The sequence below is a fragment of the Macaca nemestrina genome, chromosome 20 (genome assembly GCF_043159975.1).
Source record: "Macaca nemestrina isolate mMacNem1 chromosome 20, mMacNem.hap1, whole genome shotgun sequence".
Classification (NCBI taxonomy): domain Eukaryota; kingdom Metazoa; phylum Chordata; class Mammalia; order Primates; family Cercopithecidae; genus Macaca; species Macaca nemestrina.
In genome coordinates, this window is record NC_092144.1 from 56,608,147 (window position 1) to 56,626,312 (window position 18,166).

The 18,166-nt window shown below is 54.3% G+C and overlaps 2 protein-coding genes across 2 annotated transcripts; one reads left to right on the top strand and one right to left on the bottom strand.

Annotated features, from left to right (window-relative positions):
• The first annotated feature begins 1,824 nt into the window (after window positions 1–1,824).
• LOC105478577 (large ribosomal subunit protein eL20-like) lies at window positions 1,825–2,698 on the top strand. The gene is made up of 2 exons (XM_071087210.1): window positions 1,825–2,006; window positions 2,303–2,698. The coding sequence occupies exons 1-2, from the start codon at window positions 1,839–1,841 to the stop codon at window positions 2,663–2,665; spliced, it is 531 nt and encodes a 176-aa protein (XP_070943311.1). The 5' UTR covers window positions 1,825–1,838; the 3' UTR covers window positions 2,666–2,698.
• Window positions 2,699–10,171: 7,473 nt separating this feature from the next.
• Window positions 10,172–13,311, bottom strand: LOC105478579 (coiled-coil domain containing 8). Its single transcript, XM_011736034.3, has one exon. The coding sequence runs from the start codon at window positions 12,386–12,388 to the stop codon at window positions 10,781–10,783; it is 1,608 nt and encodes a 535-aa protein (XP_011734336.2). The 5' UTR covers window positions 12,389–13,311; the 3' UTR covers window positions 10,172–10,780.
• Window positions 13,312–18,166: the final 4,855 nt, after the last annotated feature.

Sequence of the window (18,166 nt, forward strand, 5' to 3'; positions counted from 1 at the left end):
GGGGGAGATGTTGGGGGCAGGTGTGGACACTAAGCAATGGTGTCGGAGGCTGCTGGGGAGTCTCAGGGTCTGGCAGGAGCAGATGTGAACTCCCAGGAGTGGTGGACATGAATTAGGGGTCCTAGAAGCCTCACCACCGACTAAGGAAGCTGTGAAGTAAAGACCAGAGAACCCGGGGGAGGGGGAGGCCTTAGATGCTCCCCACCCTATCGACCAGGATGGACCCAGGCATCCACCCAGCTGGGTGGAGCAGAGACTCCAAGGCAGGAAGGACCTGAGTTCTGTCTCCCTGTCGTTCTCTTGGTCCCTTTCACGCTGTCTTCCCCGGCCCCCATCTGTCAATGGCCATGATTAGGTCACAGACCCAAGCTCTGGCCACCAGGGCAGGCAGAGAGATGACCTAACCTCCATAGCACCAGTGGAGGGGGGCGGGGGCTGCCTCCCACCTATGGGGGATGTCATTTGCTTGGCAGCCAGAGGGACAGGCCACCACCCCACCCCTCCTTGCCAGCACCACACCTGGCAGATGGAGAAACTGGGCCCATGGTTGCCTCTGCCCACACCCTCCTGTGGCTCTCATCTCCGTGGTCCAGCAGATGTGGGGAGCCAGGGTGAGGAATTTGGACACTGGAAAACGTGTGGAAGCAGTTAAAACCTGAAGGGACCAGGAGGGGCAGGGTGGGCACCCATCTCAGGATAAGTCGAGGAACAGCAGGCGTTTTCCACGCCTGGCCCCTTGGCTCTGTTCTAAGAGTTCACACGCATTAACATTGCATTCCAGCTCAGTCAGACACTTTTCAGATGCCCATTTTGCAGATAAGCAAGTTGAAGTACAGAGAGGTTAAGTTACATACTCAGAGTCACACAGCCAGCAAGTGGCAGAACGGGACTTGAGCACCAGCTGACTGGCTGCAGTCTGTGCCCTGAACCAGTTTGCAGTAGCATTGAGCGCTTTACGTGTCAGGCGGTTTGCAGGCACTTAGGGTCTTCGCAACAGCCCTTTGATGCCAAATGCTAAAATAATATCTGGGGAAAAGCTTTTGACCCCTTTTAGCAAACAAAAATTTTATGATGGCAAGAATTTATCCTGCCTGGTTAATCTGATTTTTCCCTTTTTAGTACATGGATGGTCCCTAACCTTACCCCTGAATAGAAAACTCACGACTTCCCCCAGAGCTGTGCAGCTCTCAAAGCATTTTTTTTCCCCCTGAGATGGAGTCTCGCTCTGTAGCCCAGACTGGAGTGCAGTGGCGCGATCTCGGCTCACTGAAGCCTCTGCCTCCCAGGTTCAAGCCTCCTGAGTAGCTGGGATTACAGGCGTGTGCCACCACGCCCAGCTAATTTTTGTATTTTTAGTAGAGACGGGGTTTCACCATGTTGGTCAGGCTGGTCTCGAACTCCGGACCTCACGTGATCTGCCCGCCTCGACTGCCCAAAGTGCTGGGATTACAGGTGTGAGTCACCACGCCCGGCCTCAAAGCATTTTTGTTAGCGGTCTTTTACTATTTTTGGGTGGATCACGCCTGTAATCCCAGCACTTTGGGAGACCAAGGCGGGCGGATCAGAGGTCAGGAGTTTAACACCAGCCTGGCCAACCTGGTGAAACCCCGTCTCTACTAAAAATACAAGAACATTAGCTGGGCGTGGTGGCAGGTGCCTGTAATCCCAGCTACTCAGGAGGCTGAGGCAGAATTGCTTGAACCCGGACCCAGGAGGCGGAGGTTGCAGTGAGCCGAGATCGCTCCACTGTATTCCAGCCTGGGCTACAGAGCGAGACTCCGTCTCAAAAAAAGAAAATTCTCGCTTTTGCGGGTGGCGGCGAGCGCGGAGAGGACGCCATGAAGGCTTCGGGCACCCTACGAGAGTACAAGGTGGTGGGTCGCTGCCTGCGCACCCCCAAATGCCACACACAGCCCCTCTACCGCATGCAAATCTTTGCGCCTAATCATGTCGTCGCCAAGTCCCGCTTCTGGTACTTTGTATCTCAGTTAAAGAAGATGGGCCGGGCGCGGTGGCTCACGCCTGTAATCCCAGCACTTTGGGAGGCCGAGGTGGGCGGATCACAAGGTCAGGAGATCGAGACCACGGTGAAACCCCGTCTCTACTAAAAATACAAAAAATTAGCCGGGCGCGGTTGTGGGCGCCTGTAGTCCCAGCTACTCGGGAGGCTGAGGCAGGAGAATGGCGTGAACCCGGGAGGCGGAGCTTGCAGTGAGCCGAGATCGCGCCACTGCACTCCAGCCTGGGCGACAGAGCCAGACTCCGTCTCAAAAAAAAAAAAAAAAAAAAGAAGATGAAGAAGTCTTCAGGGGAGACTGTCTACTGTGGGCAGGTGTTTGAGACGCGCCCCCTGCCGGTGAAGAACTTCGGCATCTGGCTGCGCTGTGACTCCCGGAGCGGCACCCACAACATGTACCGGGAGTACCGGAAGCTGACCACTGCGGGTGCTGTCACCCAGTGCTACCGAGACACGGGCGCTCGCCACCGCGCCCGGGCCCACTCTATTCAGATCATGAAGGTGGAGGAGATTGCAGCCAGCAAGTGCCGTCGGCCAGCTGTCAAGCAGTTCCACGACTCCAAGATCAAGTTCCCGCTGCCCCACCGGGTCCTGCGCCGTCAGCACAAGCCACGCTTCACCACCAAGAGGCCCAACACCTTCTTCTAGGTGCAGGGCCTTCGCCCGGGTGTGCCCCAAATAAACTCAGAAACGTCCCGGTGGGAAAAAACAATTCTCTTGAACTGTTCTGTGCCTGTCAACTGCATGGCGCTAGGGGGCGCTGCAGCACCACGGTGTTTTATAGTCATTACAACACTCGTCCAGCAGATGGCGGCAAAGTGTTGGGGAAAGAGGATGCCCTTTTGCCAATCCCCATATATTTTTCTGATTTTCATTTGTATGGTATGCAAACATTTCCAATTCTCAAAATTTGGTCTCAGCTACCATTCTAACTATTTGAGGCTTACGCTTCTCTGTTTCCCGTCCACTCTGGGCCGAAGTCTTCCTGTCAGTGAAACAGGGATGTTTAAAGGCGTTTTCTTGGGCCCGTTTCCCAGAGCTGTCCTGACGACCCATTTGGGGCAGTTTCTCTCTTGTTGGGGCGTGGAGCTGCTCTTAAGGCCCTGCCTGCTGGATCCTCAAATAACGTGGTGGACACTCCCCTCCAGACCTCCTCTGTGGACCCAGGCTCTCCTCTCTCAACCCCTTGGAGTTCCCACCTCTTCTGGGCCCCAAAGTCCTGTCTCTAACTCAAAGACAGTTATCTGTGTTAAAATAAAATCACATGGGCCGGGAGCGGTGGCTCACGCCTGTAATCCACTGCGGGAGGCCGAGGCGGGTGGATCACTTAAGGCCAGGATTTCGACACCAGCCTGGCCAACATGGAGAAACCCCATCTCTATTAAAAATACAAAAATTAGCCACGCGTGGTGGCGCCTACCTGTAATCCCAGCTACTCGGGAGGCTAAGGCACGAGAATTGCTTGAACCCGGGAGGCAGAGGGGCAGTGAGCCGAGATCGTGCCTCTGCACTCCAGCCTGGGTGATAGAGGAAGACGCCGTCTCAAAAAGAAAAAAAAAAAAAGTAACCTTTTCTGCGCTTGCTCGCTTTATTTTTCAGAGCTCTGATTGCCCCTGGTGCGCTCATTTGTTTCTCAATAGCACGCCGACTTGTCAGGGAGGTTAATAGAGGAAATTGGTGACACGGGCGTTGCAATCAGGAAGTGCTGAGAGTAGGAAGTCAGGTGGGCTCACGACTAGCAATGCAGGGAGCTGCTCGCTCGTGAGGATTGGAGGAGCCACGTGGAAAATGCTGCTGCCCAGAGCCCAGGTGGCTGCGCTGGCCAGGCAGGAGCCCCTGGTTCGCAGCGGTGGCCGTCACTGCTGCTGCTGCCACCACGGCCCAAGTATCCCCTAGATGGCGTCCCCTTCCTCTGGCTTCCTCTCCCATAGCAACAGCAGTCCCTGCAGAGGACTCTGGAGTTGTGGTTGCGGGGTCCTACCCCGCAGGGGGCAGGTGGGCGTGGCGGGGAGAGGCAGTAGAGTCCCTCAAGGTCAGCTCTGACCTGTCCCCGAGGTGTTCCCGGCCCCAGCAACTGCTCAGTTATTTGTTGAATACTGACGGTCGATAGAAATCACCTGGACTGGGGAAGGCTGACCCCAGATGCGCCTACTGGGGAATGTGCTGGAAAGATACGCCCCCTGGAGGGAGTGCGCCCAGGGAGTGGGGAGGAGCGTTTGAGATCGAAGGAGTGGCCGCGTAAAGGCCCTGAGGTCTCGCAAGGAAGGGTCCTGGGGTTTCCCAGGCCCTGTTGTAGGTGCAAGAAACAGGAACCTCCTAGAGCGAGCATGCGGTGGGGAGGCAGTGGGTATGCCTCCTAGATGAAGACGAAATCCATGCATTAGGGAGTGAGGCCTGCTGGGGACAAAAGTCTGGCAGGCAGGGCCCGAGGAGGGTCGGGGCAGGAGAGGGTTTGCAGTCATCGGAAACGGGGCGGCCTGGAAAACCCTCACTGAGAAGGTGCCAAGTAAGCAAAGACCAGAAGGAGGTGAGGGGCCAGCAGATGCCTGGGGGAAGCGCATGACGGGAGATGCAGGAAGAGCCAGGTTAAAAGCCTCAAGTGGGTGTGATAATAGGGGGTTATTAATGTGTGACTACTGCCCCTCCCGTGCCAGGCTTGGTGCTGGCGTAGGGGAGGCAGTGGCGCCAAAGAAGGCCACCTGCCTTCATGGTGGTCGCTGTTGGGTTGGATTCCCACGTGCCTGGAGTTTAAAAGTGAGGCAGCCTGGAAATGAGCTTGCAGAGTTCGCTGGGGGACCTGGGGGAGGTTCCGCCGTGTAGACTTTCAGAGAGCTGGCCCGGGGGGGGATCTGGATCCTGAACCCCGCCGATCTCGCAGCCAGCTCAGAGACAGGGGCGCCCTAAAACTCCTAGGGATATGACCAGCTGCTGGAGGGAGGGAGACGCCTGGGTTCCGGGGACAGAAAACGACACTCTCTACCCCCATCCGGTTCCCCAGACCCGGTTTCCACCGAGGCCCCGCCCTCCCCAGCGCTGTCTCCGCCCCTTGCATAGGAGGCCACATCTCCTACATCTAGATATGCAGAGAGCATGTCAACGCACAGGAGCTGCAGCGCCCCATTTAACCACCAAGAGGCGCTCCAGGGCCGCTGGTAAAAATCGTGCGGGAAGAGATGGCTGGAGGCCAGGAGTTCAAGACCGGCCTGAGCAAAATAGTGACCCACTCTCAACCCCCGCTCCCCGCCTCTCGTCTATACAACAATAAATACAAATAAATAAATAAAATAAACAAATAAATATTAAATCGTGTTGGCGATGGTTTTTCCCGAGCACTGGAAGCGCCGAAGTTTTCCCTGGCCTTTCAATGCTAGACTGCAGAAAGCAGCAGGACAGCGGTTCTCAAAGTCAGGTCCTGGACCAGATGCGTCAACGTCTCCTGGGAACTAGATACACATTATCCGGCCCACCTGAGACCTACAGAACCCCTTTGGGCCGGGAGCCCAGAAAGCTGAGTTTTCAAAGGACCCCCCAGGCACCTGCGATACGGGACCAGCTTGAGAAACGCTCCGGAATCACAGTCTGTGACCCCAGCTGTGGGGTCTGATGGTCTCTAGGATCCCTAGGGTCGCGGTTGTCAGCCCCGGCTGCCCATTGCTGGGAATCACCTGGGAAGCTTTAGGGACTGTTGCTGCCCCAGCGGTGCTCTGCACCATCCCGAGATTCCAAGAGTGGCTCCTGTGTGCATGCTGGACAAGGGCTCTGGGCCATTCCAGGCACAGCCCGGGCGGGGACTGCTACCCTAGGGTCTCTGTCAAGGCCAGCATGTGCAGTGAATAACTGGCCGCCGCTGATATGTAGCAGGAATAAGACGAGATGATGTCTCCTAGGGTTGATTTGAGCACAAACACATCACACCCTTTTCAGTACCCTGAGCAATGCTGGAAGGAAAGCTCTGCTATGATCCCCCTTTCCCATGAGGACATGGAGGCACAGAGAGGTCAAGTAACCAGCCCAAGGTCACACAGCTTGCAAGGGGTGGTGCTGAGGCAGCCAGGCAGCCGAGCTCCAAATTTCTCTTCACCCAGTACCCAACCATTCCCTCTTCTCCTGTCACACCCTGTGGGCCTGGGAGGGGGACTCAGAAATCAGAAATCAGAAATCCTTCCACCCCCGTGTCTTTTGTTTGTTTGTTTGACAGAATCTCACTCTGTCGCCTAGGCTGGAGTGCAATGGTGCAATCTCGGCTCACTGCAACCTCCGCCTCCTGGGTTCAAGCAATTCTCATGCCTCAGCCTCCCAGGTAGCTGGGATTACAAGCACCTGCCACCACGCCCAGCTAATTTGTGTATTTTTAGTACAGACGGGTTTTCGCCATGTTGGCCAGGCTGGTCTCAAACTCCTGACCTCAAGTGATCTGCCCATCTCGACCCCTCAAAGTGCTGGGATTACAGGAGTGAGCCACTGTACCCAGCCCCTCCACCCCCATGTCTTAGAGTGGCATCCCTCCCCTCCATGTCTGTGTTCTGGAATCACCTGTGGCCTCTTATTTTCCTCTTTGGTGACAATGAGGAGCAGCTGGACTGGTCCAGATGAAGGTGGATTCAGAACCCAACCTCTGGTTTTTTGGGCTTCCTCTTGGAAACCTTTGTGCATTTGAAACCACACCCCGGAGGCATCAAGGGACTGACTGGCCCTGCAGACGCTGTTTCAAGGCGCCTGGGATGAAATCTAATACTGAACACCCTGTTCTGTCTCAGTTACTAGAGGGCTCCCCCCACCTCTGGGGCCTCCCCGAATGCTCGCAGTGGGGATGCTGGGAACAGTTCAGAAAACGTTGTGTTCATTCGAGGGGGAACAAATTTTGACTCAGTGGGGGACAGACTTGCCCAAAGCCTCAAGGCCACCCAGAAAGGCTATGCAAATAAGACCCAGGGATGGCCGGGTATACAAATAAGACTCAGGAGGCGTGAGAATCGCTTGAACCAGGAGGCAGAGGATACAGTGAACTGAGATCGTGCCACTGCACTCCAGCCCGGGTGATGGAGACTCTAAAACAAACCAACCTAGGGAGACGGTGTGAAACTGTTTTTTTGTTTGTTTGTTTTTGTTTTGTTTTGTTTTTTGAGTCAGGGTTTCACTCTTGTTGCCCAGGTTGGAGTGCAATAGCGCAATCTCAGCTCACCACGACCTCCGCCTCCCGGGTTCAGGCGATTCTCCTCCTACCTCAGCCCTGAGTAGCCGGGATTACAGGCATGCACCATCACGCCCAGCTAATTTTTTGTATTTTTAGAACGGACAGGGTTTCACCATGTTGGCCAGGCTGGTCTCGAACTCCCGACTTCAGGTGATCCACCCACCTCGGCCTCCCAAAATGCTGGGATTACAGGTGTGAGCCCCCGCGCCCGGGTGTGAGACTGTTTCTGCAAGCATCTGTCTGTGACTGACTGGCGTTTGAGTTTCTGTGTGGTAACATGTGAGTGTGCCCATGTGGCTGAGGGGATCAAAATGTCCAATGGCATCTAGCAGTGTGTGACGTGTCCTGAGTGAGTGAACACGTTGGCATTTGCAAGTACGGCAGTGTTTGCGTGAATGGGTCTGTGGGTGTGTGGGGGTTGCCTTCCCGGAGCAGTGGATCTGTGTGCCTCTGTGAGTACGTGTGTGTGCTACACGTGTGTGTCCGTGTCTGTGTCTATGTATGGGCAGGTTCATCATAATGTCTGTTGGTGAATGTGGTCTGCCAGTGGTGCCTGTGTGTGTACATGTGTCTGTGGTATGTGCTGTGCCTGCGTGCCTGGGTCCGACTGTGCATGTGTATGTGTGTACACACGTGTATGGCAGTGAGAGGGACTGGCCCAGTGTTGCTTGATGTCTGTGAAATCCACACAACTCCATGTTAAATCCATCTTGCCACTTGTTTGGGGTCCACACCGCTTTCCTTCTCATAGGCCCCCCGCTGTTCCCCGGAGACAGCCCACAGCTCTGGGCGCTGCAGGGAGGAGGAGCAGAGAAACTCACTCTGAGTCTTCATTTCCTGCGTTCTGCTGTTTGCTCCTCCGGTCTCCAAATCCCTCCGAGCATGTCTCTGCTGTTCTTTTACCTTCTAGCTCCTTAGGCAGGCCAGGTCCCTGTGGTCACGTACCTCTGCCCTCTGAGGTGGGCCGCAGCAAAGGACAGCCTCCCTCTCCACCACCAACCAGAACCTTCCCACTCAGCCTCTCCGCCTCCCTGCACCTACAAAGCCTCCCCTCCAGGTGAGGTCCACAGCTTGTATTTTCCCCAGAGCCTCATTCTTGAGGCTGTGAGCCGTGGACTACACGGCCAAGTATCCACCACCATGCACAAAAGGGCTCTAGCAAGGCCATGCAGCACGCCAGGCAGCAAGCAGCACCAGCAGTAACCACTCCACTCAGAAAAGAGCTGGGGTGGGGCGCGGTGGCTCACTCCCATCATCCCAGTGCTCTCGGAAGCCGAGGCCAGAGGATCGCTTGATCCCAAGAGTGCAAGTGAGCCGTGATTGCAATACCGCACTCCAGCCTGGGTGACAGAGCCAGACACTGCCTTGAAAGAAAGAAAAGAGAGAGAGAGAAAGAGAAAGGAGAGAAAGAGAGAGAGACAGAAAGAAAAGAGAGAGGGAGAGAGGGAGGGAGGGAAGGAAGGAGGAAGGAAGGAAGGAAGGAAGGAAGGAAGGAAGGAAGGAAGGAAGGAAGGAAGGAAGGAAGGAAGGAAGGAAGGAAGGAAAATTGGAATGAAGGGAGGAAGAAAGGGAGGAAGGGAGGTAGGGAGAAAGAAAAAGAAAGAGAAAGACGAAGGAAGGGAGGGAGGGAGGGAGGGGAGGGGAGCGGAGGGGAAGGAGGGGAAGGAGGGGAAGGAAGGGAGGGAGGGAGGAGCGTGGAAGAGAGAAAGACAAAAGGAGGGTGGTGGGATACAATTCTTTACTTTCCAGAGAAAAAAAGTAAGAAACTTAGGCCAGGCCTGCAACCAGTTAGGACGACAGACTGGCCCCTGGACCTCCATGAACTCCCATTTCTCCTGCCCTCAGCAAGGCTCGAGTCTGGTCATTTGCTGTTTTTCACTGCTGGGGGTTGTGGGGACACAAGGCAATACAGAGAGAGGCCCCCAGCTTCCTCCCAACCTCCACAGGGCCTTAGCAACCCAATTTCTTCCCAATCATAGGAAGCAGTTGGCTGGGCGCAGTGGCTCATGCCTGTAATCCCAGCACTTTGGGAAGCCGAAGTGGGCGGATCAGTTGAGGTTAGGAGTTCAAGACAGGCTTGGCCAACATGGTGAAACCCCATCTCTACTAAAAATACAAAAATTAACCAGGTGTGGTGGCACACGCCTGTAGTCCCGGCTACTCGGGAGGCTGAGGGAGGAGAATCACTTGAACCCGGGAGGCGGAGGTTGCAGTGAACCGAGATCGCGCCACCATACAGGAAAAGCAGGCAATTTCTCCCCTGCCCTCCCGCTCTCCTTTTATCAAGCTGAGCACCTTGAGTTGCATTTGAGGAAATTAAAACTATAGGTGACAGAACCCCCTTGTATCGAATTCTTTCTTTACATTTTTTGGGTTGCTACAAGGAATCAGTATATATATGTGTGTGTGTATATATATATATATATATTTTATCAGGTGGTACGTGTGGTGGTTTCACCATGTTGGCCAGGATGGTCTTGATCTCTTGACCTTGTATCCACCCGCCTCGGCCTCCCTAAGTGCTGGGATTACAGGTGTGAGCCACCACGTCCGGCCAACCACAGCCCCTCTTTTAGGCCTTTTCTTATTGCAATGAGTTTTCAATGTGTCCAATGGCCGAATTGCCCAGATGTTTGGAAGCTTGATGCAAACAGAATTCAGAGCCACACAGGCACCGCTAGCAAATCCACATCTCTGATGCTGAGGGCCCCAGAATCTGTGTTTTGAACGCATTTTTCAGATGCTTTTACTGTACCTTACAACCAAGATCGGGAGAGGTATGCAAACCAAGGGCCCTGTCCCCTCCAAAGCAGCAGAGTCCAGGGGCATGAGGATGGCAAGTGAAGTGACAACATAAACACAGGTGTCTCCATCTTCAAGGATGGGAGTAGAACGGACAGGAAGGGCCGGGTCACCCCCAGAGCATTCGTCAGTTGCCAAGTCCAAAGCTAAGAAACCAGTTCATAAATGTTTTTTTATTTGCATGTTGGCTCAAGTCCTCTTTTTAAGTCCAAGGAGGCAGTCCACGTTAAGTGTGCAGGCAAAAAAGGGACAGGAAAAGCAGGCAATTTCTCCCCTGCCCTCCCGCTCTCCTTTTATCAAGCTGAGCACCTTGAGTTGCATTTGAGGAAATTAAAACTATAGGTGACAGAACCCCCTTGTATCGAATTCTTTCTTTACATTTTTTGGGTTGCTACAAGGAATCAGTATATATATGTGTGTGTGTATATATATATATATATATTTTATCAGGTGGTACGTGTGGTGGCTCACACCTGTCATCCCAGCACTTTGGGAGGCCGAGGCAGGAGGATCACTTGAGGCCAGAAGTTTGAGGCTGCAGTGATCATGCCACTGCACTCCAGCCTGGGCAACAGAGTGAGACCCTGTCTCTAAAAAATTTTTTAAAAATCAACGCATGAGACAAAACTTTAACAAGAGAATAAAGAGGGTTGTAAGGTGGAGATGTGGGCAGCACTCCAACTCCACTTTCAAGTTCAGAGGCAGAAAGAGCAACTTTCTCTCCCACGCTTGTAGGGAGGGCCCGTGGGCTGTCTCTAGCCCTCACCTCACAGCTGGTCTTCTCGCTCTCCCTGTTCAGCTTCTGCTCTGGCCTCGGCCCTCAGCACCCTGAGGCTCCTGGCCTCGCCTGCCCTGGGGACTCTCTTGGGCAGGGTTGGCAACCGGGGAGTGTGCCAGAAGGCTCTCCGGGGCTTGCGAAACCACGAAAAGCGTCCAGGGGTCTGGAACCTCACTGTCTTGACCTGTTTCCGGGCCCTGGCTCCTGAAGCTGTTCCTGTGGCCCCTTGGGCAGCTGAGGCTTCAGCTTCCTGGATACCTGGGGCCCCTGCCGTCTGATTATGTGCAGCCTCTGCCCTTTGGCCAGCCCGGGCCTGTGCCCTCTGATTACCTGCACCCTGGACAGCTGGGGCCCTTTCCCTCTGGTCATGTATGGCCTCTTCCCTTCGAGGATCTGTAGCCTCTGACCCCTGGTCAGCTAGAGCCTCTTCCCTCAGGTTATCTGCACCCTGTGGCCTATGGTCAGCTGGGGCCTCTGCCCTCTGATTATCTGCAGCCTCTGCCCCCTGGTCAGCTGGGGCCCCTGCCCTCTGATTACCTGCAGCCTCCTCCCTCTGGTCAGCTATGGCCTCTTCCCTCTGATTATCTGCAGCCTCTTCCCTATGGTTATCTGCATCCTCTGCCCCCTGGTCAGCTGGGGCCCCTGCCCTCTGATTACCTGCAGCCTCTTCCTCCTGGTCAGCTATGGCCTCTTCCCTCTGATTATCTGCAGCCTCTTCCCCCTGATCAGCCTCGATGTCTGCCCCCTGACCTGTGGGCGCTGTCTGCTCCTTCCTGCGGCGCCTAAACGAGGCCCAGTTGATCTTGGGCCTCCATCGCCTAGGGGAGGCCTGCGGGGCACAGACATCTCCCACATTTTCCACAGGATCCCCGGGATCGGTGCCGGAGGATACCCCTGCGCTCTCCACTGGGATGGAGGCCAGCCGGGCCTCGCCCACCCCGGGGCCCGCCCTCGGCGCCCAACCCTTCACCCTCCGCTTCAGCTTCCCCCAGGACACCTGGCTGACATACTCCCGCCACCTGTCCGCCTTGGACAGCTGAGGCCCCAGGTTGTCCTCAAACATGGGCACTGGCAGGTTGACGCGGCGGCGGGCAGGCGGCGCGGGGGGCTGCTTCTCCTGTCGCCGGAGAAATGCCTCCACCAGTTCCTCATCATCCTCGCTCTCCACGTCGCTTCCCAGGAACTTGCTGCCCAGGTAGCTGACGGGCATTTTGCGCACCTTCTTGCCCCGCCGCGGGCCCTGGCGGCTCTTGTCTCTGGAGGTCTCGAAGTCGCTGAACTCGCTGTCGCTGGCGTTGCTGCTGTCATACGTGCCCACGACCAGCCGGGGCGTAGGAGTCACCATCTGCTGCACTCTCCTCCTCACTCGGGGATCCTTGGGCTTTTTGGGGGGCTGGGGCGGGTGCGGGGTGCTCTTCTCGATGATGCGGGCCACGTCCTCCAGGGTGCGGCCCTGTTCTTCCAGGAACTGGGTCAGCCGCTCCCGAAATTCTGCTTCCTTGGTGGCAGGCTTAGAGATGACTCTCCAGACGCCCCCGGCCAGCCTGACCTCCCGGGGGATGAGCAAATAGTCGACGTCCTCCCCGATCTGCAGCATCCCCACCGTGGAGTCCTCCTCCTTGCGGAACACCTTGCCGATCTTCTTAAATGTTCCCACGGGTTTTAGGGCTTCCACGAGGACGTCCAAATCCACATCTTTGCAGACATCGGGGACGCTCCAAAGAATGAGGCAGTCGGGGGACGGGAGGAAGCCCCAGGGGAACCAGCCCCCCACGTGGCTTTTCTCGAGAGTCTTTAAGATCTCCAGGGTGATATCTGGGGTGAGGGAGCAAAGAGCCCCAACAAACTACTGTATCCCTTAGTCTTGAGGGAGGGACTGGATGGGGGGAGTCCCAGCAACGCTGACCGCAGAGTCTCACCTCCCCAGCCAGGGACGAGTCAACGCCTCCAATCTCTTCTCCTGCAACAAGTCCAGTCTTGACCAAGTCCGACTCCTCCACCAAGGACTTGGGAGAATCAATTTCCAGGATGCCTACGTGAGCCGGGGGCGAGGTCAGTCCCAAGGTTCAAGGCCCACTCCAAGCTGGAAACGTGGTGTCCCAGCTCCAAGTTGGGGCGCGCGGGCTGCCAGCGATTCTTCCTGCCCCAGGCCCCTGGGACGCGGTTGGAACTTGGGAGAGGACTTCGCAGACAAAGACGGTCCAGTCGAGGCTATTCAATATGGCGGAGGCGCTGAGAGGCCTCAGCCCGGCCCCCCAGTAGGGTCCCCCGCCCCCAGGCAGGCCACCACCCAGCTCCAGGCTGACCTTGACGCGCCGCAGCCTGCCAGCCCGCGCGCTTAGGGCTCTGCACTGTGGAGCGCACCAGCAGGAAGTTCCTCCTTGCCCTCCGCCAGAATGAGGCCCACCTTCCCCCGTCTCATCTTACACTCCCAGACTCTGGAAGACTGACAGGGGGGCTGTCCACTCCCTTCGGGGCAGCCTCCTTCCCCTCCCCCACAGGGGTGTGGCCGCGCCTGGGGCCTAGCTGGGCCCATTGCTTCCCAGCGAAGCGGCGGTGGCCCACGTCAGCACCTTTGCTGAAAGGCAGCGGTTCCCAAACCTGCCATCCGAAATGTACAAGTTTCCAGCCAAGTCCTGGAGGTGGGTGTGCCAGTGGATTCTACCTTTTGAGAGCCACTGGCACCATAGATTAGCATTTTAAATTCACGCGACTATCCGTACCCGTACACCCAGACGCGTGGGTAGAGAAATGGGTACCGGGATCTTATTGCAACACTCCCCCTGTGACGCTTGGCAGTAGGTCAGGGCTCTACATATTTTTGAGTGGATGAATAAACCTGAATGTTCATAGCCAGGCGCGGTGGCTCATGCCTGTAATCCCAGCACTTTGGGAGGCCTAGGCGGGTGGAACACTTGGAGGCCAGGAGTTCGAGACCAGCCTGGCCAACATGGTGAAACCCTCGTCTCTACAAAAAATACAAAAATTAGCCGGGTGTGGTGGTGTGCGTGTGTAGTCCCAGCTACACGGGAGGCTGAGGCAGGAGAATGGCATGAACCCGGGAGGTGGAGGTTGCAGAGATGGCGCCACTGCACTCCAGCCTGGGCAACAGAGGGAGACTCTGTCTCAAAAAAACAAAACAAAAAAAAAAAAAAAAAAAAAAGCCAAAAAACAAAACCAAAAAAACCCCACAAATAAACAACAACAAAAAAGCCTAAAAGTTCATGAGTAGATACTGCCTCTATTTTATGGTAGTATCTTACAGTGAAATATTTTGCAACTTTGAAAAAAGAATGAGATGGCTAAGGATAGGCACGGTTTATGAGGCGCTTCCTGTGTAGTAGGCACCATTCCCAGTGCTTTCTATGAATGAACTCAGGAAATCCTTGCTACAGCAGGAGACTGGTAGCATGAGTACAACTCCCATTAGACAGCTGAAGAAACTGATGCCCAAGGACATAAAACCACTCTTTCAAGGTCACAGCCAGGGGGAGTGGTTGAGTTTGGATTTGAATCCAGAATAGTCTGCCTTTTGTGCCCACCAAAGAGTCAAGATGGCCGGGCATGGTGGCTCACGCCTGTAATCCCAGCACTTTGGGAGGCCAAGGCAGGCGGATTCCGAGGTCGGGAGATCAAGACCATCCTGGCTAACGTGGTGAAACCCCGTCTCTACTAAAAATACAAAAAAATTAGCCAGGTGTGGTGGTATGTGCCTGTAGTCCCAGCTACTCTGGAAGCTGAGGCAGGAGAATCTCTTGAACCCGGGAGGCCGAGGTTGCAGTGAGCCGAGATCACACTACTGCACTCCAGCCTGGGCAACAGAGCGAGACTCCACGTAAAAAACAAACAAACAAACAAAAAAACACACACAGTCAAGATGTGGACCAATGCTAGTAAGCTCGGTTCTTGAGACGCGAGTCTACCGAAGCTCCCGGCAGTGGAGAGACGAGTCTGCTGAAGCTCCCGTCCGAATAAAGCCAAATCCTTCCTTAACCCGGTGTTTGAGGGGTTTTGTCGGAAGCTCCTCCTGCTACAGTACTTGCGACTAGCATTGGTCCACATCTTTGGAACCAGGCATCAAGAGATATGCTGAATAGGCCTCCTTGTTAGGAATTCTGAGAGGTACATGGTAATAAGGCCAGTGCCATCAATCATCTTTTTACAGATGGGGAAACTGAGGCCGGTCTGAAGTTGCACAGCTCCGAGTGGTGGATCTAATATTAGAACCAGATCTTGGGCACTAGCATGAACAGTAGCAGACGCTAAAGACACAGCTAATCTCATTCTCCTAAATGCGTTGAACCATTTAACCCCTTAACAGCCATAATACTTGCAGGCTGTCTTGCCTGGATGTGTACAAATCCCCCTCACTGGGCTCCCTGCCTCCCCATCACTGCTTGCAATCCAGGCCCCACCCAGAAGCTGGGGGCATCTTTTAAAAACTTAGGTCCCATCTGTCTCTACTCTTTTGAAAATTCTCCATCTCAGGCTGGGCGCCATGGCTCACGCCTTTAATCCCAGCAGTTTGGGAGGCTGAGGCCGGTGGATCACCTGAGGTCAGGAGTTTGAGACCAGCCTGGCCAACATGGCAAAACTCCATCTCTACTAAAAAAAATTAAAAATGCCGGGCACGGTGGCTCACGCCTGTAATCCCAGCATTTTGGGAAGCTGAGGCGGGTGGATCACGTGAGGTCAGGAGTTCGAGACCAGCCTGGCCAACATGGTTAAACCCCGCCTCTACTAACAATACAAAATTAGCCTGGCATGGTGGCGCATGCCTGTAATCCCAGCTACTCGGGAGGCTCAGGCAGGAGAATCGCTTGAACCTGGGAGGCAGAGGTTGTAGTGAGCTGACACTGTGCCATTGCACTCAAGCCTGGGCAACAAGAGAGAAACTCCGTCTCAAAAACCAAACAAAAAACAAAACAAAACGAAACAAACAAAATACAAAAATTAGCCGGGCGTGGTGGCACCTGCCTGTAATCCCAGCTGGGGAGGCTGAGGAACGAGAATTGGTTGAACCCAGTAGGCGGAGGTTGCAGTGAGACAAGATCGCGCCACTGCACTCCAAGCTTGAGACAGAGCAAGACTCCGTCTCAAATAAGTAAATACATAAATAATAAATAAATAAATAAACGTTATCTTATTTAACTCGTAAAGGAGCCAGGCAAATTTTTAAAGAGGGAACGGAGGAAAAAGAGACGGGCGAGAGGGTAAGAAAAGATACGTGGGGCTTAGGGGAAGTTAAGGTCTCAGCGAGCGGCCTGTTCAGAATTACTGGCTTATTCAGGTTGTTTTTCTCTTGCAGAGCCAGGTCGTTGGGCTTCGCTAGATTTTTCTCCTCTTTCTCCCTGGCTGGGTCCCAGCCGCCGCGCTCAGCCCCCGGGCCTCCCACGGCCCCGCCCCTCCCCTCCCTCTTGCAGTTTGTGGCCTCCGCAGTCCGGCGGTCTCCATGGCAACCATGGGACGCGCTCCTCCGAGCGGGTCAAAGCTAAGCGGGTGGGATGGAAGCGGAGGCGGAGGCTGCAGGGAGATAGTGGGGGTGGGGACCCCACGGAGGACGGCAGGAGCCCCTCTTTTCTGCCTCTGGTGCCTCCCTTAGGCCTCGTCCCCAAAGCCAGCTTCCCTGAAAAGCTGTTTGTAGAAACCAAAAAATGAAAAATCCTAAGGACACCTAGGTTTCAGGAATGCTGGTTAAAGAATCGCAAGTCTGAGAGCTCATGACAGTGCCTTCCAAGTGGTGACCTCTCAGATGAGACGTTTGGGTTTTGTAGTCATAAAAGGGCTTTCGTTTTGTTTGTTTTTCTTTTTTTTTTTTTTTTATTTGGTGGGGGAGCAGAGAGAGACGCAAGGAGGATAATCTTAGACATGAAAATCCCAAATGTTCCACATTTTTGTAAAAATTGTCAACCCCCTGCCGGGGGCGGTGACTCACACCTGTAATCCCAGCACTTTGGGAGGCCAAGGCAGGAGGATCGCTTGAGCCCAGGAATTGGAGACCAGCCTGGCCAACATAGCGAGACTCCGATCTCTACAAAAAATTTAAAAATTAGCCGGATATGCCTGTAGTCCCAGCTACTCCGGAGGCTGAGACAGGAGAATGGCATGAACCTAGGAGGCGGAGCTTGCAGTGAGCTGAGATCGCGCCACTGCACTCCAGCCTAGGCGACGAGCAAGACTCCATCTCAAAAAGAAAAGAAAAAAAAAATAGCCGGATATGATGTTGTGCGCCTGTGGTCCGAGCTACTCGGGAGACTGAGGTGGGCCTGTCACTTGAGCCGGGGAGGTCAGGGCTGCAGGGAGCGGAGATCGCCCATCTGCAGGCCAGCCTGGGCAACAGAGCGAGACTCCCTTTCAAAAAAAAAAAAAAATTGCCAGACCCTGAGCGGTTCAGCTGTGGGTTTTTTTAATTGCACAGATCTCTGGCAGGTGAGACCCTTCTCCAGTCATCACAGAATAAAAGAATAAAAACGAGAATTGTAGCCTCACTTTTGCATTTATTTAAAAGAAATGGAAAATTGGAAAAAAATGGGGAAGAGAAAACATGGCTGAAATCCCTCTACCCAGCTACATTTTGTTGCCATTAAAAAAAAAAAGAGAGACACACAGGCCGGGGCGGTGGCTCAAGCTTGTAATCCAAGCACTTTGGGAGACCTAGGCAGGCAATCGCCTGAAGTCAGGAATTCGAGACAAGCCTGGCCAACATGATGAAACCCGCCATCTCTACTAAATGTACAAAAATTAGCTGGGCACGATGGCGGGCGCCCCTAATGTCAGCTACTAGGGAGGCTGACGCAGGAGAATCGCTTGAACCAGGGAGGCACAGGTTGCGGTGAGCTGAGATAGTGCCACTGTACTCCAGCTTGGGCAACAGAGTAAGACCCTGTCTCCAAAAAAAAAAAAAAAAAAAAAAGGGGGAGATACACGGTCAGAAAAAGCAAAAGTTACAGAAAGGTAAATTTTTTTCAAAAGTGAATTCTTCTCCCCACCCCCCACCTTCCAGCCTCACCCCAAAAAGTAACCGGTTAAACATCTCTGTATTTTTCCAGAGAAAAAAATGCTTGCATTAGTGTATGTGTTAATTTATTTTTTTGAGATGGAGTTTCACTCTTGTTGCCTAGGCTGGAGTGCAATGGCGTGATCTCCGGCTCACCACAACCTCCGCCTCCCAGGTTCAAGTGATTCTCCTGCCTCAGCCTCCAGAGCAGCTGGGATTAGAGGCCACCCCACCTAGCTAATTTTGTATTTTTAGTAGAGACAGGATTTCTCCATGTTGGTCAGGGTGGTCTCGAACTCCCAACCTCAGGTGATCCACCTGCCTTGGCCTCCCAAAGTGTTGGGATTACAGGTGTGAGCCACTGCACCCTGCTTTTTG